We start from the raw sequence: 26,109 nt of genomic DNA on the forward strand, positions 1-26,109 counted from the left end.
GCATTCTGTACTAGCTGCAAGGGGCGCAGAACCTTATCTGTACATCCGATGAACAAGGTGTTGCAGTAGTCTAGGCGGGAGGATACAAATGCATGAACCAGGGCAGGTAGGTCTTCAGCTGGGATAAGGTGTTTGATTTTCGCTATATCTCTTAGATGGAAGAAGGAAGACTTGACGACAGCTGATACCTGCTGTCTGAGTTTTAGATTTTCATCCAGGATCACCCCAAGGTTTTGCACAGTCTTTATACTGTACATTATCTTCTCCCAATTGCTAGTTTGAGGAGGTGAGCGTTTTGAACTTTATCCATCATGTGTGGACCACTTACCACCAACACCTCTGTTTTGTCAGGGTTCAGCCTCAGCCAGCTGGTGTTCATCCAATTTTGTAAATCCACTAGACACGCATTTATGGATGCTGATGTGTCTTGGGGGCCAGGCTTGAAGGACAGATACAGTTGTGTGTCATCTGCATAACAATGGTATCCTAGGCCATAGTTCTGGATTATTTTGCCCAGTGGGAGCATGTAGACTGCAAAGAGTAATGGTGATAGCACAGAACCCTGTGGAACTCCATAGGCAAGTGGCACTGGATTAGAGTAGTGTGTGCCCAGACATACTTGCTGTGTCCTGCCAGATAGGAAGGTCTGAAACCAGCTAAGAACAGAACCCCTTAGGCTACAGTAATTCTTCAGTCGCTGGATTAGTATTTCATGATCCACAGTATCAAATGCTGCAGACAAGTCAAGAAGAATCAGAATTGAGTAATCACCCTTGTCCCTTGCAGTAAGTAGATAATTCATTACTCGGACTAATGCCGTTTCAGTGCTGTGCCTTTTTCCTGAATCCTGACTGAAAAGTATCAAAGATGTTATCTGTAAGCCTGGCTTCTAGCTGGTTGGTGACTGCTTTCTCGATAACTTGATAGAAATGGTAAGTTTGCTACAGGTCTGTTGGTCACGGAATCAGGATCTATTGATGGTTTCTTCAAGAGGGGTTTTATGATTGCTTTCTTTAGTTCTTCTGGGAAAAGGCCACTTTGCAAGGAGCACTGAGTGATTTTGTGAAGTGCTGGCCTGATAGCTCTGGGCACTGCATTAAGGATCCAGTTGGGCCAGGATCCAGGTTGCAGGTAGTGGGGCGGAGGCTTTTAAATGAGCATTCCAAAATCTTCTTCACTCAGAGTATCAGACTTGCCATGGTGGTACGGTAGTAGGTATATGCAAAGTCCAGTGGTCAATTGATGTTGGTGTAATGCTGGCACGGATGACCTTGTTTGTGAAGAAGGCAGAGAATTCTTCACACCTTTCCCTGGAGTATGTGGTTGGGGCTTTTAGGCAGGAAGGATTGCAGAGTGATTCCACTGTGTGGAAGAGTTGAGCAGCTCTGTTGTTGGCTGTAGATATTTTGTGGGAGAAAGTCTGATTTTTTTTTTTCTTGGTTATTGCTTGTTAGTATTGTCTGAGGTCAGGCACGTGCACAGGGGGGTGCTCTGGGTGCCCAGGCACCCCCTTTTTTAAAATCCTCAAAAAAAGGCCCCTCTCGCTGCTCAAAATAAGCTCCGCCCCAATCACAATAAGCCCTGCCCACCCGCGGGAAGCTCCTCCCCCGCCGGGGACACTTTCAAGTGAAGAGGCCCAGACAGGGTTCCTAGTGTGGCATAATGACCTCTCCCTCCACCTAGGACCCATACTGACCTCTACCTCCCCCAGCACCCATAGTGACCTCTCCCTCCACCTAATACCCAGTGACCACTCCCTCCCCTAGCACTCACAGTGACCTCTCCCTCCACCTAGGACCCATACTGACCTCTACCTCCCCCAGCACCCATAGTGACCTCTCCCTCCACCTAGTACCCAGTGACCACTCCCTCCCCTAGCACTCACAGTGACCTCTCCCTCCACCTAGGACCCATACTGACCTCTCCCTACCCAGTACCCACAGTGACATCTCCCTTCACCTAGCACCCACAGTGACCTTTCCCTTCACCTAGCACCCACAGTGACCTTTCCCTCCACCTAGCACCCACAGTGACCTCTCCCTCCACCTAGCACCTACAGTGGCCTCTCCCTCCCCAGCTCTAGCAGTGATCCTGTCTACCCCAGCACCCACACTGACCTATCCCTCCCCCAGCACCCACAGTGATTTTTACCTCCCCCAGTGGCTACCCTCCTGTCCCCTGCAGCACCCACAGGGACCTCCCATCCCAAAAGCAGCACCTACAGTGACCTCTCCCATTGCCAGCGCCTAGAGTGGCCTCTCCCAACATCCAGCATCTACTCCCTCCTCCAGTAACCACACTGACTTCTCCCAGCACCCACAGTGACCTACCCTTCCTCCAGCACCCATACTGATCTCTTCCTTCCACAGCACCCATAGTGGCCTACCCTTCACCCAGCACCCACACTGACCTCTACCTCCCTTAGCAGCAACTATGCCATTCATTGCAGCACCCATAGTGACCTCCCACCCCCTGCACCCATACTGACCTCTACCTCCCGAGACCCACTGATCTCCCCCAAAGGACCCACAGCGACCTCCCTTTCCTCCAGCACCCATACTGACCTCTACCTTCCACAGCACTCACAGTTACTTCTCCCCACAGTGACCTACCCTTCCCCCATCAACCACACTGACCTCGACCTCCCCTTGCAGCAACTATGCTATTCATAGCAGTACCCACAGTGATCTCCCACCCCCTGCACCCACATCAATCCCACCAATATTCAGCACCCACATTACACTCAACCAGTAACCCCCACTATAGCAAGCACCCAGTACTTGCACCAAGCACCCTGCATCCAATACTCACATCCGGCCTCAATATGGCACTTAGTACTTGCATCAAACAGCCACATGACACCCAGTACCTGCACCCCTTCACCCTATAGCTGGCACCCAGTACTCACACCCACAATGCACAGTACTTGCACCCAACCCCAACATGGCACTCACTACTCACACCTGCACACCGCCTTCACATGGCACCCACTATCTGCACTCACATAACTAGTACTAGCACCCAAAGTACCTGCACTCAGAACCCACATAACACACCATGCCCACCCATAGCTAGCACCCAGTGCAGGCATGGCACCAAGTATTTGCACCTATGTGATACCCAGTACCTGCACCCAACACCCACATGCTTCATCTGCAGTAGTTCCAGTTGCACTAAGCCTCCACTTGGTGCCCAGCACCCACACCAAACACTCACATATGACATCCAGTACTTGCACCCAGAACTCACAAGGGACTGAGTACCTGCAATCAACACCTACATGATGGTTGATACATGCCCATACAGCCAGAATACACATGTCGCCCTGGGCCAGCACCCAGAACCCACATGGCACCCAGCATCTGCCTTTAGCACCCACATGACAACTAATACCCCACTAGCCAGCACCCATCACCCATATGTCACCATGTACTCACTCCCAGTACCCACTTGGCACTCAGTATTTGCACCTAAGACCCACATACCCCCATAATCAACACCCACATGGCACAGTACTCACACGTCACCAAGTTCCAAAGCCTAGTACCAGTCCATGGCCAGCACCCAAATAGCACCCAGTATCCATCCTTGGTCTGAACCCGTATGAGACTCAGTACTCTCCCATGGCACACAACCAGACCATACATGACACTCCCTGCTCACATGGATCCCTGTACCAATTAGCAATCACATGGCACCCACTATTGTTTATCACCATCTGCTACTCATTCAGCACCCAATACTACATAGCACCCACTGCAAATAAACACCCAATATAAACTGGACCTTGGTACCCAAAGCAGCTTGACACAGACTTTACTTTGGTATCTCGGCACCCACTGCAACTGAGCACAAAGTGAACCTTTGCGTCTTACCATCTACTGCATCTGGGCACCCACTGCAGTTTTGCATCTACTAATGCTTAGCAACCACTGCATATTGGTAACCACTTATTTGCCTGAAAAGAGGATTGGGTGCTGATCAAGAGGGACAGAGGTCCCAGTAATGAAAGGTGAGTCTGTGCCTCCACTGTGCCCACTCTAACCTACTAACAGTGGGCACCTATCACTGCTGATTTGAGGGTAGTAGCACCAAAAGAGTTGGTTGGAAGGAGACACAGTCTGCCTGATACTGCTATAAAGGTAGGTGTGTGTGTGTGTGGGGGGGGGGGGTGTATGTGGGGGAAGGCATTGCCAGGCTCTTTTTTTTTTTTAAATTTGAGCACCCCCACTTAAAGACCCTCTGCACGGCCCTGTCTGAGGTGTTGAACTAGGCTAGATTTCTGCTCCTCAGACCCTGATTTACACCACTGTCTTTCTATTCTGTGCCCTTTCTTTTTTAGATCCATGATGGTTTTGTCAAACCAATTAGCTTTCTGCTTTTTGGTTGCTGATTTGGTGCGCCATGGGGCAATACTGTCAAGTGTTTCATATATTGTGTTGTTGTACTGGGTTACTAGAGTGTTGAGGTCCATTTTGACTGTGGAGTAAGTAGTTAAGATCTAATATCTCAATGGTTTTCAACTAGTCCTTCTCCTCCTGGGGGTTTCTCAAGTTTTTTTTTTTTTTCCAAAAAGCTCTTGCTCAGTCCAACAAATAAAGTGTGCGAATGAGTAGGGAGGATAGCTAGCATCTTCTTATAGATTTTCAAGGATTGCTTTTGTACAGAATAAAAAGTTAACCCTGTCATTAAAGCACTGCTTGGAGGGAGAAGAGGAATACAGCAGTGGGCTGGATTCATAGCTTTTCCAGGCTGTAGTTGAGGCCCTGTTCACACTGCACGTGTTTCCAGCCACGTTTTGGGAATGCATGCAGGAGGCTGGCACGCAGGACAGATAGTGCATAGAGTGCACTGTCTGATGTTCACGCTGCATGCGTTCCGGACCAGTGCGGTTTGGGAACGCATGCTGCATGCAATTTTTTTTACAGAAAAACGCGGCTGACCCATTCACTTCAGGGAATTATGGGATCTGCCACGCAATGCATACAAACGCAGATGGTGTGCGTTCGTATGCGTTGCGTTCCAAACGCACGGCCGTCCGCGTTTGTAATATGAACAGGGCCTTACACAGCGCTGATCTAGAGGTATTCCATTACTGAATTAAGTGTGCAGATCCAGTGGGAATTTCATTGAAATACTTCCTGTCCAGCAGGGAGTATGTAAGGGGAAAGGGGGGTGTGCTATGCACATGACCCTGTCTGCACAATCTGCCACATGGGTTATATGAATGACACATTTTGCAATGGGGGTGGAGCATCACAAACGCACTGGCCAAGTAAAAAAAAAAAAAAATTGGCCTTAAAGCACAGGTGCAGTGAATATTATTTATCTTCTTGGAAGGGCCTTGTCAAAGCCTGGGATGTATTACACAGCAAGCTAACAGTCAGTTCTCAAACGTGAAAGCAGGAAAAAAGGACAACCACGAAGATCTAAGAAAGTGTAGTGGAAACAGGCCCAAACTTTGAGACGGACCAACTTGTGATGTTTGGATATCTTGTGGGGATGTTCTTGGTATGCAATGGTTAGTGCCCATCAAATAAAGTCCAAGCAAGGATATTCAATAAACCAACAAAAGGGCCATGGATGCCCAAGGCTCATAAAATGTTAGTCTATCTGGTCCAATCCCACAGCAGAGTTATGCTGGATCCACACGGTGCGTTCGCGCACTTCGATTTCCCGCTTGATGCCCGTTGATTCGTTTATTTCCAACATGTCAGATTTGGATTTCGATGGATCATTAGGTCGATTCGCATGCAAAGTATGCCAAATCGACCTAACAATCTATTGAAATCCAAATCGGACAGGTTAGATATAAACGAATCGAGCGGGAAATCGAGTGCGCGAACGCACTGTGTGGATCCAGCAATACTTGAAAATAAATTGCTTAAAAATGAGAACCATCAGTGCTCCCCTTAGGCTGCAGCCACCCAAATACCGGGCCTTTGTGACCTTACCAGAAATTCACTAGACTATGGGCCAACTGAAATGTGTCTGATGAACATAGTTCAACTTTCTTTCTTTCTTCCTTCCTTCCTTATTTGTCCCTCTTTCAGAACTGATGTACAGATCTGTATAAATATATATTTTTCTACTGAAAAATGTGTTTAACTGACTCTAAACCTTATTCACATACATTTAATTGATAGTTTATATTTTCAAATGTTAAAATGAAGAAAAACTAATTATGATAGAAAGGACCAGTGTAGTTTGAATGATAAAATCACCTCGATTCTGAATTTTTAGTGATATGCCCAAGGAATTGAGTGTGTGGTAGAGGTGGGGGAGAGATGTCTTAAGCAGGCCATACACTGGCTCGATTCCCGGCCGTTTCGACAGCAGATTCGATCCTGGGATCGAATCTGCTGCCAATCGTTTGCGGTAAACGCAGCTGCCGATCCGATTTCCTCCCGAAATCGGATCGGTCCGTCGATCGCGCCGTGCGGGAAATTACCCTCGATCGCCCGCGGGTAAAGTGTGCGTCGCTAGCGGCGGCCGATCGGATTAAGTATACATTACCTGAGGCTGGCTCCCGGGCGTCTTCTCCACGCTGCACGGCTCTGTTCCGGCTCCATCCATCCCGGCGCTTCCTGTGTCACTGCAGTGACCAGGAAGTTCAAATAGAGGGCGCTCTATTTGAACTTCCTGGTCACGGAGTAACACAGGAAGCGCCGTAATGGAGCCGTGCAATGCGGAGAAGATGCCCGGGAGCCAGCATCAGTAATGTATACGGGGGGGGGGGGGGGACAGGCGGCAGGAGCAGCTCAGCAGATGGTGAATCGGTTTCAGGCTGAAATCGATTCACAATCTGTTTGCAGTAAAGGCAGCTATATGATCCCTCTCTGATCAGATAGGAGGGAGGAGGAGGAGGTGGTTATTAGTGTCCCTCTTTCTTATCCAATTAATCATCGCTGTGGCATGTTCTAAAAACCAATCAAACCCACCTCACAAATCACAGGACTATACCTTTTGAAGGGCCTCGTTAGCAGATACGGCAAGACTCCTATCATGTCTGGATAGGTCAGAGCTATTTTGACAATACTAGGGGGCATGCACATTATTACGCTCAGTATATATTTGAGTGGGTTTGATGGAGTCAGCACATTAAATAACACCTGCTCTGTAAATGCAAAATCAGACCGATAAGGGATTCAAAATCTTATCTTTACTATTTCCCTCACATTTATTTAAACTACCTGGCTCTTGCGGTGCATTTTAGTTTTTAACCACTTGAGAACCACAGTGTTAAACCTCCCTCCCTCCCCCCCCCCACCCCGAAGACCAGGCCTTTGTTCAATAAATAGGCCACTGCAGCACACACGTGATTTTATTTTTGATTATAAATATTTAAATGATTTTTTAAATAAATATACTTTTTCCTTTTTTTTTACAAACCTACCTTTCCTCCCACCACCAGCCAATCACTGTGATCGGCTGTCATAGGCTTCAGCCTATGACAGCAGATCAACCCTGAGCCTACCAGGGGAACAGCCATGTCACACAGCTGTGCCCAGTACAGCACTACCTTAAATCATAGCGCTGTACACAGTGAAAAGCCGTCTAACAGTCTCCTAGCGGCGATTGCCGCTGGGAGACTGAAGGCGGGCAGAGTTTGGCCTACCAAGCGGAACAGCACCCATGATCTCTTGCAAAACAGTTCTGCAGGACATTACGCCAATCGGCGTTAGGCAATCCTGGGGCTGTCGTGTGACGCAGTCGGCAAGTAGTTAAAGGAAACTTGAAGCGAGTAAAATTATTTAAAATAAACACATGATGTAGCTGCAAATGAATATTACATACTATCCTCACCATCAGTTCATCTCAGAGGCTCACCTTTCTTCTTACAGTGATCCTTTCCAGTTCTGACAATTTTGTCAGAACTGAAATATGTCCAAAGAACTGAAATATACCAGTTACTGTGGGCGATATTACAGTTTAACAGTATGCTGACCAGGAAGCTGTTATGGGGTAATGGTCATCAAAATGAAGGATATAGAATTCCACTGATCAGTGGACAAATGGGACGCAGGAGAAAAGAGATTGAGGAGTAGACTACACGGGAGGTAAGTATGACCTGTGTATGTATATTTTGACTTTATTTTCAGTTGAAGTTCTTTTTAAAGCGAACCTGAACTCAGAACTCTCAGACCTGAACTCTCTGCTCTAAAAGATAAGCAACAGCATAATAACCTTTAAAGAAAAACATTTGTTACAGCTGATGCAAAACTTGCAATAGTGTTTCTACTTCCTGCTTTCATGGAAACACATTAACATACTGTGTTTTCCAATTACCTCTCTGCCATGGCAATCAGCTGATGGATCAAATTACAATGTGTGCTTAGTAACTGATGAGGAGTAATTAGACAGGCTAAACCAGGCATGGGAAAACTTGGCCCTCCAGCTGTTGAGGAATTACAAATCCCACAATGCATTGCAGGAGTCTGACAGCCACAATCATGACTCAAAGGCAAATGCATTGTGGGATTTGTAGTTCCTTAACAGCTGGAGCACCACGTTTGCCCAGGTCTGGGCTAAACCCTCAATACATACAGGGTGCATTTCTGTTTCCTTCTGTCCTGTGCAAGACTAAAGGTACACTTTAACCCCTTGCGTACCAGCAGTCTCTGGCCCATTAAAGACCAGAGATTGCTGGTACCACAAAACGCCACCTCACGACTAATCGCCATTCTCCCATCACCGCAAGCACCTCTCTGCAGTCCAGATCACAGCAGAAGCTCTGTGCGCCGGTCAGGAGCCACTTTCAATGGCTCCTGACCCTGTCAATCAATGTGAGCCAATGTAATTGGCTCACAGTGATCACGCGGTCAGGAGCCAATGAAAGCTGCTTCTGACCATCTCACAGAGCTCTGCCGTCATATAGACGGCAGGGTGAGTGTACTGCCGTGGGTTTAGAGCAGCAGTAGCGCTGTGCAGCCACCTGCAGGACATAGATTTCAACTAACGCGGTCCGGAAGGAGTTAACATAAACCCGACCCAGCACCCAATTAAAAATGAAAAACATACCATCTCGGGGATTAGCTATATCAGGTAAAGCCAGTTTTCACCACACCCGTATCCTGCTTTTAATTTGTGTAAAAAAAAAAAAAAAAAAAAAAAAAGACTGCTGCAACCCTGGGGTCATGGTGTGGTTCTCCTTGCAGACATGGTGTGTAGATAAATTGTGGATAATGTATACGAGTAAAAGTGTCCATACTGGGGGACGCATGCGCGCGCAGGACGGTGATGGCCGCTTAACCTAACCTGCGCACAGAGCACGGGGCAACTTTCCTGAAAAGTAACGGTCTATGCACCATTCCGCTTTCATACTTTCCAGGATTAGCAGTGTGAATACCTGGTGATCACCCCGGTACCAATGGCGAACAGTAACAAGACTAAGAGACGAGGTAAATCCTCCGGATCGGAGAAGGCACGTGGCTCCCAGCAGCCGCCCATTACAGACTATATGGCGGACACAGCCCTGGACGAATATGGCTCGGATGAGAGCAGAGAGCAATCCGATGCCGAACGTCCTCCCTCCCGCTCCCAACACGACCTACTGCTGAAGGTCCGAGAGGTTGTCCGCAGAGAGATCACGGCAGCTACAAAGCAACTTAGTAGCGACATCTTAAGAGAGATACGTCTGCTCTCCCAACGCACAGCAGGCCTGGAAGGCCGCATGGATAACGCCACCACTGTGCTTGAGGGACACGAAGATGACATTCACACCCTCCAAAACGATGTAGACCATTTGAAAACGCAAGCGGAGGATAGTGAGAATCGCTCCAGAAGAGGGAACTTGCGGATCAGAGGCATTCCTGAGACGGTGACCGACCTGCCAGGCACAATGACGGCCTTGCTTCAGGAGCTAGTCCCCGATATCCCGGTAGATCGCCTGGAGCTTGAACGGGTCCATAGAGCCCTTACCCGGCGTCCAGAAAACGGACCCCCACGTGATATCATTATGAAATTTCTATACTACAAAACAAAAGAAGCGGTCCTTGCTGCCTCCCGGGCAAAATCCTCGCTTACGTTCCAAGACCATGCTTATCAGGTATACGGTGACCTATCTCAGGCAACTCTCCTGCGTAGGAAGGAAATGAAGCCCTTTCTACAAGTGCTACGCGACCGGCAAATCAGCTACCACTGGAGGTTCCCTTTCGCACTCATCCTCACCATAGATAGCCGCCAATATGCTGCTTCCTCAATCCGAGAGCTTCAGGACCTTTTCCGTGTGCAGAGCCTTCCACTACCAACACAGCCTGCTCTACCTCCGAACCCTGCCTCCCCGAAATCTGCTTCGCCCCCTTCCTCTCAACGGAGCAACCAAAGTGGCCCTCTGCTTCTTTCTGGAAGCCCTGCGGAGCAGAAGCAACGAAAAAGAAGATCTGTCGCACTCCGTGAGCTTTCCTCGCAAGTCTTCCAATCAGCCACCTGAACAGATAAGTGCATGCTTGCTTCCCACCCGCCTTTAGGGCCCTTGTTCCACTAGCTGGGGTCCTCGGTGAGCTTTAATTATAGGCTCTCCCCAGCTCAACAATAGGTGCCCTATAGTTTTTGTTCCGGCTCGTTCGCCAGGTTATGTACTGTTGCCTCATTTTACTGTTTGTTAGCTTAACTTTTAAAAGTTAAAATGGCGGGCCTCTCCACAACTATGGTGGATCAGTCGACCTTCCCGCTCTTCTTCCAAACCCCTCCCTCGAGACACTTGGATTCTCTGAGGAATTTATCGCCGCCCCCAAGTTAATATGACTCACCGCCCGCTAATATTGAACAAGACTCCACATCCCCCGATGTTACTATAGTAACGGGTCAAATCCATTAACTGACGAAGTTCAAGCTAAGAGCTCCTTTTGTCTACTGTGCCCAGCTCTCCGTGACAAAACCTTTTCTTCCTATCTCCTGATGCCCCCCCTAACCCCCCCAATCCTCCAGATTAATCTATGTGTAGCTGTTTATAATGTTCGCCACCATATATGCCGCGGACGCCCTACCTGTTGAGGATGTGCTGCTCTGGCTCTCCCTCTACGCTGGCTTCCTATCAAAAGCCAGACGGCGACCACAGGTCTCCGCACACAGTATGCCTTTACAAAGACCTAAATTTTCTAGACGTCCCTACAAAAATAAATGTAACTCCGATGATTTTACTGAAACGTCACTACCCACACCTCCCATTAGAGGCCGCCAGAGCACCACAAACCTTATGCATCTTTCTAGAGCACAGCATGGGCTCCACGCTACTGGAAAAATCTTACCAACCCTATGAATTGCATTACCATATATGTATGTCATATAAGCTCTGTTTCCTATTGTAATATGTTTGCAACTAGACTAAGTGTTACTATGAGACAGCAAACCTCTTTATCTGCCTCCCCCATCCACGGGTACACGATAGCAGACCACACCTAGCGAATGCCTTACATACCTAGTGCTCATAACCTGCAGATGAACTTACACTTAGTGGAGACTACTACGCATACAACACTAAATTACTAATGTGCCCACTGTGTCTCAACCCCCAAGCCACTGCAGTGTCTTCACTCTTGACATCCCTCCCCGCTTTCTAATGTTATCATTGTTTTCCTCCCCCCTCCTCCCTATCTGGGACTGTTTCCCTATATGCCTCGTGAATTCCCGACCTGGCAGGAAATATCCTCCAAGGCTATATATTGAACATACTGGTGGTCTCGGTTTTCACTGACAAGTTCCACAAACTATACAGCGCATCAAGTTAACATGCATAAACAAAATATCAACCTTAATAAAAATCCCCCCTGAAGGTTGTTACCCCCACCCCCTCTCCTCCCCTCCCCCCCCCCCTGTTCTTTACCTTCGTATTTGCTGGTACCCCGGCCTCTCTGGGCAGAGACCCCGTCACTGGGCACGTTTACCCCTCTTCCACCCTCCTTCCCCCATTCAGAAACCTTAACTTGTTTAAACCGCCTAGACCCCCTACATCTCCAGAGCCCTAATAAGACTGCCCCGTGCTCTCCTCATGTCGTCCTCCAATTCCCCTATGGGATACCTAATCCCTAGAGGGAATCCACCACCTAGTCACCAATTGGTGCCTACGTACTTCGTTAAGGGTAACTCTGATACGAGTTTACTACCCTTTACAATGTTTTCCCTGTTACGCTCTCTTTCATCTCTTCTCCCCCCCCTGCTCCTGCTTCTCTTTTCTATGCTCCTTGGGACGATGAGTAATCCACAGCCACCCATACTCAAACCACCATGACTTCCCAAATCAAGTTTGCATCCATTAACGCTCAGGGTCTTAACTCCCCCCTTAAAAGAACTAAAGCATTCCAATACTTTAAGAGACTCAATATTGATATACTATGTGTACAAGAGTCCCACTTCATTACGGGTAAAGAACCAAAATTCTTTCATAAAGACTATAAACAGGTGTACTTTGCCAGCGCTCCTATTAAAAAAAGAGGAGTTTTTATAGCCTTTAGAAACTCCACCAACTTCACCCCTACGAAGTCAATTATTGACCCAGAGGGAAGATACCTCCTACTGATAGGTAAAGTCCAAGATGATATTGTCTCCATTATGACATATTACGCTCCTAATGATAAGCAAGCGCCATTTTTATCCCACATCCTCCAAGTCCTCACTACACACAGTAAAGGTTTACTGTTGGTAGCGGGAGACACCAATCATTGCCTGAATCCATTCTGGGATAGGCAGCCCTCGGGAACCTCTGCTCCAGGTACACTACAGAAACAAACCACTTCCATCAAGTTATCATTTCAGTCACTCGACCTTATTGACGTCTGGAGAGAGATGAATCCCCTCAAAAGGGGCTTCACTTTCTACTCCAATCCTCACTCATCCTTCTCCCGCATAGACCACTGCTGGGTCACCTCCTCCTCACTACCCCTGGTCAAATCTGCAGTCATTCACCCCACTCCATGGTCAGACCACGACATGAACATTGTGACCCTCTCTTCCTGGATCCAACGCCCCACTGGATTCCGTTGGACCATGAACCAGTACCTCCTTACTAATGACGAAACGATTCAACATATTAAAGCTAAACTAATTGAATACTTTGATCTAAACAACCCTACAGAAGAGATCTCAGATCTAACTGTTTGGGAAGCGCATAAAGTAGTAATTAGAGGAGTCCTAATTCAGCTAGCCTCTAGGCATAAAAAAGAAAAACTACAAACACTCCGTAAATTGGAACTAGCCTATCAGGATAAATACACAAATTTCCAAAACAACCCTACCCCAGACAATAAGAACGATCTATTAAGAGCCGAGGCAGCCCTTAACCTAAGTTTAACAGACACCGCTGAGAGGCACCTCTCTAACACAAAATTTAAATTTTACCTAAAAAGCAACAAGCCCGACACGCTCTTGGCCAGACGCCTTCGACAAACTGACCCATCACACAAACCTATCACATTACAAAAGGGTCTAGACGAAACCACCTCCAACCCAAACGTTATAGTTGACATCTTTCGCCAACAATTAGAAAAATTATACAATTCCCCTGATCTCTCCTCTCCCAGTCAACTACTAAACTTTATGTCAGACATTCCCCTCCCGAATATGCCAGTCGGCTTCAAAGAACTAATGGATAAAGAAATCTCCCTGGCTGAAGTCCAACTAGCAATCAAACAACTTAAATTAAACAAACAGCCAGGCCCTGATGGCTTCAAAGCCATATATTATAAGAAACTGAATACCATTTTAGCTCCTAAACTAGTTAATGCTTTTAACAGCATCCTTAAGGGCTCTAAACTTCACACAGACTCAATCACTGCCTCTATAAGTATGATCCCAAAACCCAATACAAATAGTCTACTCTGGTCCAATTACAGACCGATCTCACTCCTGAACATAGACGTCAAGCTTTTAGCCAAAATCCTTGCCACGCGCCTCAACACTGAAATCTCATCACTCATACACAATGACCAGGTAGGATTCATGCCACATAGGCAAGCGGGAGATAACGTGAGACGCCTTATCCAAATCATTCACCACGCCCGTAATACCCGATTACCCTCTATGCTCCTCTCCCTAGACATTACTAAAGCCTTCGACTCAGTGTTCTGGAGTTATCTAACAACAATACTCCAGAAATGGGGCTTTGGCGACCACTTTATCGCATGGATACAAGCCTTATACTCTACCCCACTAGCCTTTGTACACTACAATGGATTTCGCTCCTCTTCCTTCAAGATCACCAGAGGTACCCGCCAGGGCTGCCCCCTATCCCCCCTCCTTTTCGCTCTCGCAATAGAGCCCCTAGCTATCCAAATTAGGAACTCATCAGAGATCTGCGGAGTATCGATAGGGACAAAAGAATTCAAGGTCAACCTCTTTGCAGACGACCTAGTCCTTTGTATCTCTCGCCCCACAAAGTCCCTACTCGCCCTTAATAAACTATTAACGGCATTTGGTACTGTCTCAGGTCTAAAAGTTAATCCCGATAAGTCAAAGGCGCTGAACATCTCGTTGCCACACAGACTTATGGTAGCGCTACAGGACGCCTTCGAATTTCAATGGGATTCACATAAACTCCCCTACTTAGGCATTTTCCTTACAAATAACTATGACACCCTCTTCCGTCATAATTACCCTGAATTAGCTAAAGAGCTACTCCAACTCTTAGAATGCTGGAAGCGATACTCCATTTCCTGGATGGGCCGAATCACGGCAATAAAAATGTCGTTTCTCCCAAAACTTCTCTATACATTCCGTATGCTCCCCATCCCACTGCCGGCCTCCTTTCTAAACAACATACAGAGTAAGGTTAACCACTTCATCTGGGGCTCCAAAAAGCCTAGATTCCGCAGCTCATATCTATACCGCCTGAGACCTGACGGAGGACTTGGAGTACCCAACCTAAAACACTATTATAAGGCGGCACAAATCTCTCCACTAATCCTCTGGCAACTTGACACTGATAGGCCCTCATGGGTTGACATTGAAGAATCATTAGTAAACCCAATAAAACCCTCCAATCTCCTCTGGATTACCCCGGCTGATAGGCATACCATCACAAACCCAATAATCAAACACTCCCTACAGATTTGGGACAGCTGCAAATATTCGGGAAATCTACTGTCCCCACATAGGCCTCTAGCCTCCTTCCTAGGGAACCCCTCCTTTCCTGCAGCATTAGACTCCCCAGCCAGCTTTCACTGGTGGACTAACTCCCACCTCACTACGATTTATGCTCTTTCATCAGGCACAGGCATGAAGTCCCTAGCCTCCCTACGTGAACATAACCAGCTTCCCCACGCTGAAAGATTCCGCTATCTACAAATTTCGCACTTTGTTAAATCCCACCTTAGACATACGGAATCCCCGTTAACTAGAACCCCATTTGAACACATCTGTGCCTCCGACCCGCTCTCCCCAGGTGCCATATCGTCTATATATCAGGCGCTATCCCAGACACAATCTAAACGTAAACCCAAATATATAGTTGACTGGGAGAGAGACTTGAGCATCCTAATAGACCCCGATGATCTCTCTGACATTTGGACTAATATTCCTAAAATCTCAATTAATGCAGACCTAGTGGAGGTTAATTACAAGGTACTCTTCCGATGGTACATGGTTCCCGCCCGAATAGCAACATTTAACACAACTGCATCCCCGAACTGCTTCAGGGGTTGCAATGTCTCGGGCACTCAAGCCCACATCTGGTGGAAATGTCCTAAAGTACGTCGGCTCTGGCTAAGAGTGTGCACCTGGGCCTCCTCCTTAGTAAACCAACCAATCCCTAGAGATCCCACCCACACCCTACTGGGCCTTCCATATCCAAACCTTACTAAACCACAAAATGCACTAGTAAACTATATTTTTACTGCAACCAAGCTAACAATTGCTGCAGCATGGAAGTCAGGCCCCCTATCCTTCGAGCTAGTAAAAAGCAGGTTAAGCCGGATCCTCTTTTTTGAAAAACTACGTGCCCGGCTAGAAGATAACATGACTAGATTCAATAACACCTGGTCCTCCTACATAGAATACCTCCTGGGTCCTAATAACGGTGCTATGATTAGGAATCTCTGATCCCCCTGAGCAGCTTTAATCCTCATAGTCTTGACTGGTTTGATATTGCTTGACCTCCTCGTCCCAACAATACTACTACCCACCCTATACTTTTCTCTTTTCTTCTCCTTTTTCTGCCTGTCGTTAGATAAGCTTATCTGTTATCCACCTCTGCCTCCACTGGGAGACAGGGCACAATTGCTATGTACCACGCTGGAGCGAAATAGGCTCTTGCTCAGCCATATTCTGGTTCTGTGAATGAGCGAGAGGTATTTTGCTGTAACTAGATACTCAGTAGCTATCCCACCTAGATAGCAATACTAGATAAGTGTTAAGTGACTACCATCCCCCTGACTACCCCATGTAAGCCTATCTATGACATTCCTATATCTTGTTCACCTCTTCATCCTCTATCTTTTGCAATGGTTACTAAACTTATGTTCCTTATGTGGCTATGTAATGCATTGTAACCTGTTATTAAGTGTATACCTACATAGTCTGTACTGTTATGTTCATATTCTGCTGTTAAAAAATTCTTCAATAAAAAAGATTGAAATAAAAAGTGTCCATACTTGTAGCGATACTGCAGCCTGATCAGCCATCTGATTCAATAATTTCATTGAAATGAATGAAAATTGGTACCACCACAACCATGTGCCATCAATGATTCAGGCTAAAATCTGTTGAATATATTGATCATGCTAGAAAATCCCGCTCTGTCAGTCGATCGGGTGCATGGTGGTAACAGCTCAGTATAGCAATGACTGACCTGCGTAAAAGGCCCCAGGCCGCTGTCTCCACAATTGTACAAATGTCCCTCTGTGCAGTGTAAATTCCTCCACCATCACCCTAGTGTGGCACACTTCCAGCCATACTACAACTCCTGATCTCAGCTGAAAAAGACATCCACCTAAATAGTTAACAAAGGTGTTAAAAGAAATCTTAAATCTAAGAAATAAAAAAAAGCAGTTTAGCTTAACTGGGGCTTCTTGCAGCACCCTGCAGTTACCCTGTGCCCGCACCGTCCTTCCACAGCCCTCCAGCCAGCAACCCGCTCCAAGCTTGCAGACCACGCACCTCATCAAGTGCCCGTGCATGCCAGCGTTCTGCACACGCATGGTCCGGGGAAAATAATTACAGCACTTGCGTGGGACGCTCCAGGCGACAGCACGATTAGGGCCGCACATGCATAGAACCCTGCTGCTGGCTGGAGAGATGCAGAGGGACAGCATGGGCACAGGATGACTGCAAAAAGCCTAAGGTAGTCAACTAATCCTTTAATGCAAACTGTTTTTTTTTTTTTGGGGGGGGGGGGGGATTATTATTTACCTTAGCAGAGGGATGCCTCTGGCAGATTCAAATTCTCCTTTAGGCCCGGTTCACATTAGCGGTGGCCGTCCGGAATCGCCGTGCCGGAGCCGCACCGCTTGCAGAACGGACGGAACAGACGCACGGCATAGCAATGAAAGCCTATGTGTCCGTTCACATGCGTCCGTTCTGCCTGACCGGAGCCGGACCGGATCCGGACTCCGGCCTCCGTTCCAACATGCGCTATTTTTTGATCCGGCTCCTCCGGCAGCCGTATCCGGGGCGGAGCCGGACTGCACCATCCGGCCAATACAAACCAATGGGAACCGGAGAGCGCACAACACACTGGCTGAGAAATCCGGATGTTCTACCCCACTTCCTATGCGGATTGTTGCGGCGATATTGGATGGGGACACGTGGGCAAGCATTTTGGAGTGGAGCAGCACAGCTGGATCCGGATCCGGAGATGTTGGCAGCATGTCGCAGGTGGAGGTGAGTGCTAAACAGCAGAGGGCCTGATTCCACAGGTCCCCCTTCTGCTGACCTCCCAGACCCCAACATTTTTTTTGTTTTTTACGTTACTTTTGCCAAACGGATCCGGATCGCATCCTGATGAACACCTGATGCAACCTGACCGGATCCGGATCAGAACCGTACGGTTCCGATCCGGGTCCGGTCCGGATCCGGTCAGGTCATCCGGTCCGTTTGGCAAACAACCGCAAGTGTGAACCGGGCCTTACCCCACCTCGGCTCACCAGGAGCCTTTTCTTCACAGCCAGATAAGAGTCCCAGCGCTAATTTGATGGGTGCCCGTAGGATCCAGGAAGCCTCTGGACTATTCGCAGGCTACCCACTACTGGGGCAGTTTGTTTTTTTTTTTTGCTCTTCAAGTACCCTTTGGAGTTCAACAAGGTTGTGAAGTAATTTTGATTCAGCCAATTTTACCACTTCCATGTGGCACAAGGGCCAAAATATTTTAATACTATAAACAGATTGTGTAGGTAAGCGCTCATACTACATAGAGTGGAGAAATAGGATGTGTGCACACACCCAAGGGTAGTATTACATCCTGTAAAAACACGATTGCAGCAGAGGAGAAAAGTCATAATATTGTCCAGCCCATTTTGGGAGTTGTGTGTGACATTATTTCCAATTTGCTTTTTTTCCTCCTTTTGTTGTGTTCCAATACACACAACGGGATTAAAAAGGTGTATAGCAAAACGTGTTAGGGCTCAGACACACTAAGCGCTTTTCAGGGCGCTTTTTGGCCTCTAGAGCTTAGGAGTAAAAAACAAACAAACAAAAAAAAAAATAACACCCCTCTGACTTACATTAAAATTGCAGTAAAATATTGTGATTTTACCACCATCGCAATTTTAATGAAAGCCCATTAGAGCATCCTTTAAAAAGCTCTCAGAAAGCTCTGGAGGCTAAAAGAGTGCCCAGAAAAGCACTCAGTGTGTCTAAGCCCTAACTGCAATACTTTTCTGTGAGACATTCTTAATTTTCTGGAAACATTTCTGGGGTGTAAACTATTTCAGCCATGACTATATGTGAATAATGTAGCAAAAGGAAGGGATCCGCACATGTCCTAAAATAATCCTTTATTATGGACGTATCCAAAACACCAATCACGCATCAGTAGCTAACATGTTTCAGACCTACTGGTCCTTAATCATAGCTAAAATAAAAATGGCACAGAAAAACCATATATACCCACCCCCTGTGAGGGGGGCGGCCCCCAACCTCACAGATGGGAGGGGATATTTAACAAGAGAGTAGGTGTGGGATTTTGACATATAGAACATCTTAATTGAGACCAAACATTGCTCAGATCAAGGAAATCAAATAGTAACAACCCCACTCCAAGCGTAGCAATAAAATGGTAAAATCAACTAAATATATAGAAATTAATTAAAAATAGGGAGGGAAAAAAAGCGGCCCTATAGCAGCACTATGTGATTAGAGCTAGGTCCCATCGAGAGTTCAAACCTTGAGGGAGTCTTGTGCCTAGCCTAAAGATCCATAAGGCCTCACGACTTTTTAGCTGTTTGGATATATCTCCACCCCTCACATTCTGGGACACCCTTTCCAGACCATGAAAAGAGAAAGAAGACATATCGCCATGATGGACTTGGCGAAAATGTTTCGCTACATTCGAGACATTCGAGCTTAACCATCCAGGACCGCAATAATGTTCACCAATTCTGGCACGTAAAGGCCTGGTGGTGCACCCTACATATTGCAGGGCGCACTCACTACAGGTAACCAAATAAATAACACTGCGGGTGCCACAATTGATAAACTGTTTTATAGGAAACCTGCGACCGTTGGAGGCAGAAGTAGCCTCCTGAGTCCGGGTATGTACATGACAGTAGTGACAGGTCGTAACACCACAGCGATAAGAGCCTACGGTGTTAAGCCAAGTGGGAATTCTCGACCCGGAAATATAGAGACTTGGGGATAGTGACTGGGCCAGAGTAGGGGCACGCCTACTGGCAAAACGAACCCCCTGTTGTAATACACAGCGTAAATCCTCATCACCCTCCAAAATTGGGAGGTATTTCCTCAGGATCGAAACGATCCTATTATACTCAGTGCTAAAGGTTGTCACCAATTTATAGGTTTGGAATTTGTACTGTTATCTCTATTAATACCCTTCAGGAGTTGTCCTCTGTCCCTGGAGTTGGCCCGTAATTTTCCCCTCCTAATCATCCAATCCGGATATCCCCTCTCACGCAGTCTCATTTCAACTTTATCAAACTCCTCTCCGAGCCATGTATCCTCCGAGCCATGTATCCTCCGAGCAGTTACGTCGGGCTCTAATAAACTCCCCGTAGGGGAGTTTATTAGAGCCCGACGTAACTGCTCGGAGGATACATGGCTCGGAGAGGAGTTTGATAAAGTTGAAATGAGACTGCGTGAGAGGGGATATCCGGATTGGATGATTAGGAGGGGAAAATTACGGGCCAACTCCAGGGACAGAGGACAACTCCTGAAGGGTATTAATAGAGATAACAGTACAAATTCCAAACAACATTTGTGACAACCTTTAGCACTGAGTATAATAGGATCGTTTCGATCCTGAGGAAATACCTCCCAATTTTGGAGGGTGATGAGGATTTACGCTGTGTATTACAACAGGGGGTTCGTTTTGCCAGTAGGCGTGCCCCTACTCTGGCCCAGTCACTATCCCCAAGTCTCTATATTTCCGGGTCAAGAATTCCCACTTGGCTTAACACCGTAGGCTCTTATCGCTGTGGTGTTAGGACCTGTCACTACTGTCATGTACATACCCGGACTCAGGAGGCTACTTCTGCCTCCAACGGTCGCAGGTTTCCTATAAAACAGTTTATCAATTGTGGCACCCGCAGTGTTATTTATTTGGTTACCTGTAGTGAGTGCGCCCTGCAATATGTAGGGTGCACCACCAGGCCTTTACGTGCCAGAATTGGTGAACATTATTGCGGTCCTGGATGGTTAAGCTCGAATGTCTCGAATGTAGCGAAACATTTTCGCCAAGTCCATCATGGCGATATGTCTTCTTTCTCTTTTCATGGTCTGGAAAGGGTGTCCCAGAATGTGAGGGGTGGAGATATATCCAAACAGCTAAAAAGTCGTGAGGCCTTATGGATCTTTAGGCTAGGCACAAGACTCCCTCAAGGTTTGAACTCTCGATGGGACCTAGCTCTAATCACATAGTGCTGCTATAGGGCCGCTTTTTTTCCCTCCCTATTTTTAATTAATTTCTATATATTTAGTTGATTTTACCATTTTATTGCTACGCTTGGAGTGGGGTTGTTACTATTTGATTTCCTTGATCTGAGCAATGTTTGGTCTCAATTAAGATGTTCTATATGTCAAAATCCCACACCTACTCTCTTGTTAAATATCCCCTCCCATCTGTGAGGTTGGAGGGCGTATCCCCGGTTGGGGGCCGCCCCCCTCACAGGGGGTGGGTATATATGGTTTTTCTGTGCCATTTTTATTTTAGCTATGATTAAGGACCAGTAGGTCTGAAACATGTTAGCTACTGATGCGTGATTGGTGTTTTGGATACGTCCATAATAAAGGATTATTTTAGGACATGTGCGGATCCCTTCCTTTTGCTACAGTCTCTTTGGATTTGCCTTCCTGGTTCCAGCACTGTCCCTGTTCGAGTGAGCGGTGTTCTGGTGCTTTTTCTTTATATGTGAATAATATTTGACTTACAGGTAATTGTTAAAACAGTCAAGTCCAAATGCTGCAAAGTGTTGTTTGGAAATCAATAGATTACAAGCACAACAGCGACTATGGAATATTTATTATATTCAAGGATAACATGACCACCTTTTAAACCAATGCCACATTTATAAATAGCAAACAAGTTTTGTACAGCAAAGAACACCTAACAGGCCATTTAACAAGGCAAGCATGAAAACTAAGTAACACAGTACCCAGTCATCTTTCATTTGTACACTGATGGAAGGTGAAATTGAATAGCGAGATCAGTCTCTACACAACACTGCTCTCTGCAATGCCTTTATAAATAAGCCTGGATAACTTTCATGCCATGTCTTATGCTGGGTACACACCATACTTTTTCCCGCTCAATCCGCGGGTCGATCGGGATCGATTCGACTATTTCTTAAATGCTAGATTCGGGCTTCAATCGTTACTGCTGTCGATTTGCATGTTAAGTATGCAAAAATCGACGGCAGGAACGATCAAAGCCCGAATCAAGCACGTCTGACATAGTCGAATCGATCCCGATCAACCCTCGGATCGAGCGGGAAAACTCATGGTGTGTACCCAGCATTAGTTTACTGACAAAGGATTAATCAGCTGAAAGAATGCTATATGCTAGCTCCAGTCATTGTTAATATAACAATGACCGGAAAAGGGATACTTTTGATTTAGCAGGGAACCTGTTAGTATCTGCTAGCTGAGGCTTGCAGTTCGTCTGGTTAAAGCCCAACTCTGGGGAAACATAAGGACTAGATCAGCTTCTCCACGCCATTGAAAAAAAAAAAAAATATATATACTTTTTTTCTTGCCTATAAAGGACACCAGATGAGAGAGATCTAGGGAAGCCGCCATATTTATTTCCCTGTAAACAATGCCAGTTGCCTGGCAGTCCTGTTGATCTTTTGGCATATGTAGTGTCTTAATCCCCGGGAACAAACATATGGCCAATCCAATAAATCTTGAGTCAGCTGAGTCAGAGTACCTGATCAGTATATGCTTATTCAGGGTCTATGACAAAGTATTAGAGACAGGATCAGGAGGACTGCCACATCACTGGTATTGTTTAAAAGAAAATAAATATGGAAGCCTCCATGCCACTTTCACCTACGGTTCCCTTTAAAATCTAATTCCATGGAGATACTAGGCCCGATTTAATAAGGCAACTTCAGTAAACACAGAGGATCCCCCAGTGGGGATCTCATAAGTGATCCTGCAAATCTGGACTACATGTTAAAAACATGTCTATCATTACGCTGAGGTTTTGAATACTCCCCAGATCACTGCAGATTGCCTTAGGCTAGGTTCACTGTGGGAGTTGTGTTCCCTAGAACAGCAGGAAAGCAATGGAATGGTAAAGTGGCACCACACATCTGCACGTTGCATCACATACAGTGAAAGGAAAGTATGCTTCACTGTCACCACATTTTGCGGTAACGCACTGCATGCCATTTGTTGGGATGCTGCACGTCATTATACCACACCACTCCTGCTGGATTATGGATGTTGCATAAGTGCTGCATTGCAGTGCAGCAAGCCACGTTACAATGCAGCCATTACACTGCAACACTACGACTGTAGCCTTAGTAAATCAGGAACAAAAAGTAGCTAACATGCCTGTTCAACTTCAGGAGCAACAGCCTCCTAACACAGCTTGGGCTTGATTCACAAAAACATGATAACTGATATCACGGGCGTGCTATGCATTTATCATGCGATCTGCCGCGTGCGAAGATTTGCATGCATAAAGGATTATGTTCGCTTGTAAATGAAGGTTTGCACGCGATAACGTGCATGTTTGCGTGTGACCGTGTGCAAACCTTCGTCTAGCACACAAACGTAATCCTTTACGCGTGCAAACCTTCACATGCAAGCAGATCGCGTGATAACTGCATAGCACGCCTGTGATATCAGTTATCACGCTTTTGTGACTCAAGCCCTTTGTGTGATGTCTGTATAACCTCCATAGTAAGGATGTGTTGTGCTTTAATAGCATAAAAAGCCACAGCTCAGTTATGGGATGGAAAAGGTAAAGACTGAATGGTTAGAGTAAGAACAGTGCATCATTTCACAGGCTCACTGCTGGGTGGAGGGAGTTTTGTCTTTTAAAGTTCTGCCTAAAGTTAGGCTTTAAAGAATATTAGCACAAAAATATATATGTTTAAAATCTGTACATTCTGCTTATTTACAGACTTTGCAATTAAATCCCACATGGAAACGCATTATGGGTAATAACTGGTGACAGCAAAATCAAAAGTATTACAGTAGAATCCCTTTATAGTAAACTCCAAGGGACCAGGAAAAGCAGCCAATAAAGATGACCAGTGAACTATATTTTTTTTTCTAGCAGATTTGGTTGCAATTTGCATGCAAAGTGAAACCATATCCATCATTGCACTGGTGCAGTTTCAGTCCTGCATATTAATTGCAACCAAATTTACACTAAGGACCCGTTTCCACTATTGCGAATCCGCATGAGTTGTCTGCATGCAGATTCGCATAAGTCAGTATACCTGAGCGTTTTTCTGTGCAGGAAAAATCTGCGCAGAAGAGCCGTCAGATTTCACACCCCGCTATGCGAATCACCGCTAATGTATTTAATAGGGAAATTGCATGCGGTTTTGGCATGCGTATTTTACCGCGATGTCGCATAGAAACTAATGTTAAATCACACAGGCAGTGACAGTTAAAATCGCATTAATACTAACCTATGCAAAATCACGGTAAAATACACATGCGGAATCGCACCCGCATGCAATCAGCGGCCATTCCGCACCGCACCAGTGGAAACGGGCCCCAATTCATAAAAAATGTGTTAACTTCTAGCAGCCAATGCTCCAGATATAACCTCTGCCACAGCTGCATTCACTGTCATAGAATACGTTCATCTTAGGCTATAAAGCCCATAAGGGAACAGCAGCTGTTAGGCCCAGTGCACACCAAAACTGCTAGCAGATCCACAAAACGCTAGTAGTTTTGGGTGCGGAGTGCAGATATTTAGGGCAGTGCACACCGAGCGGATTTGGATGCGATCCGCCTGTTAATGCGCGTGGCTATGGTATTTCAATGGGCTGGTGCACACCGGCGGTTTGAAGTTTTTAGCAAACGTGCAGCAGGAGGCAGGTTTGCGGTTTGTTTAAAACCTCAAACCGCCGGTGTGCACCAGCCCATTGAAATACAATAGCCACGCGCATTAACAGGCGGATGCGGCCGGCGGATCCGCTCGGTGTGCACCGGGCCTTAATGCTGCAGAAGCTGCTGACTCAACTATGCAGCAAACTTTGAAAGAAAACGAGGGGGCGGGCTCTGCAGAAACAATTTTTCTGATGTTGACAGGATCAGCACTACTGACTGACTTTCCAAAACGCAAGGTGCATGGAAGTAAAATATAAAAACCATCTTGATACAGAACTATCAATGCAAATCCTGTGGATTACAGGTAAGTAGATTAAAAGTATCAGTCCATCAGTGTTCTGCATGTGACATTGATCTTAGAAAGGAATATACCAGTAGCCGTATAGGATTCTCTTGTAATAGTAGTAGCATAGGTTATTCGCCATACTAGGAGAATCTTCAGAACAAAAGAAGGAGCAGGCAGAATGTACAGGCCACAGAGTCCTATGGCAGTAATAGTCTCATTTAGCAGGTTTGGCTTCTGTTGGGTTTTCTCCTGTATCCAAAGTCTTCAGGAGCCTAAAGAGTCCAGCCGCTTCCCGTATCCTGCTGAACTCTATGCAGAAAGCCTGCACCTCTATAAACAAGTCCTGGACATTAATGATTTTATTCCTGATTAAAGACTGCAGAAAGACACACACCAATCTGACCAAGCGGTTCTGTAATGAAAATAAAGAACATGACAAAAAAACAAACTAAAGTTTAGTCAAAAACAGTCATTGCTGCCATTTATACAGTGGTTTGCAAAAGTATTCAGCCCCCTTGAAGTTTTCCACATTTTGGCACATTACTGCCACAAACCTGAATCAATTTTATTGAAATTCCACGTGAAAGACCAATACAGAGTGGTGTACAAGTGAGAAGTGGAACGAAAATCACACAATTCCAACTTTTTTTTTTTTTTTAACAAATAACTGCAAAATGGGGTGTGCGTAATTATTCAGCCTCCTTTGGTCTGAGTGCAGTCAGTTGCCCATAGACATTGCCTGATGAGTGCTAATGACTAGAGTGCACCTGTGTGTTATCTAATGTCAGTACAAATACAGCTGCTCTGTGACTGCCTCAGAGGTTGTCTAAGAGAATATTGGGAGTAACAACACCATGAAGTCCAAAGAACACACCGACAGGTCAGGGATAAAAAGTTATTGAGAAATTTAAAGCAGGCTTAGGCTACAAAAAGATTTCCAAAGCCTTGAACATCCCATGGAGCACTGTTCAAGCGATCATTCAGAAATGGAAGAAGTATGGCACAACTGTAAACCTACCAAGACAAGGCCGTCCACATACACTTACAGGCCAAACAAGGAGAGCGCTGATCAGAAATACAGTCAAGAGGCCTATGGCGACTCTGGACGAGCTGCAGAGATCTACAGCTCAGGTGGGAGAATCTGT

At 46.2% G+C, this 26,109-nt stretch overlaps 1 protein-coding gene across 5 annotated transcripts in view; it reads right to left on the minus strand.

Moving 5' to 3' along the window:
- The window catches only part of CNOT11 (CCR4-NOT transcription complex subunit 11), a 98,421-nt gene that overhangs the window by 39,816 nt on the left and 32,496 nt on the right, over positions 1–26,109 (minus strand). For 2 of the 5 annotated variants that reach the window (XM_068268260.1, XM_068268261.1), the window contains one exon: positions 25,058–25,376. The exons of 2 other annotated variants lie outside the window; for them this stretch is intronic. In XM_068268260.1, coding sequence (XP_068124361.1) covers positions 25,179–25,376 — 198 coding nt within the window. In that variant the 3' untranslated portion in view covers positions 25,058–25,178. Of the gene's footprint in view, positions 1–16,885; positions 16,922–25,057; positions 25,377–26,109 lie in introns of those variants that run through there. One more of the 5 variants, XM_068268263.1, reaches the window with a different exon arrangement.

This window comes from Hyperolius riggenbachi, chromosome 2, assembly GCF_040937935.1.
Source record: "Hyperolius riggenbachi isolate aHypRig1 chromosome 2, aHypRig1.pri, whole genome shotgun sequence".
NCBI lineage: Eukaryota > Metazoa > Chordata > Amphibia > Anura > Hyperoliidae > Hyperolius > Hyperolius riggenbachi.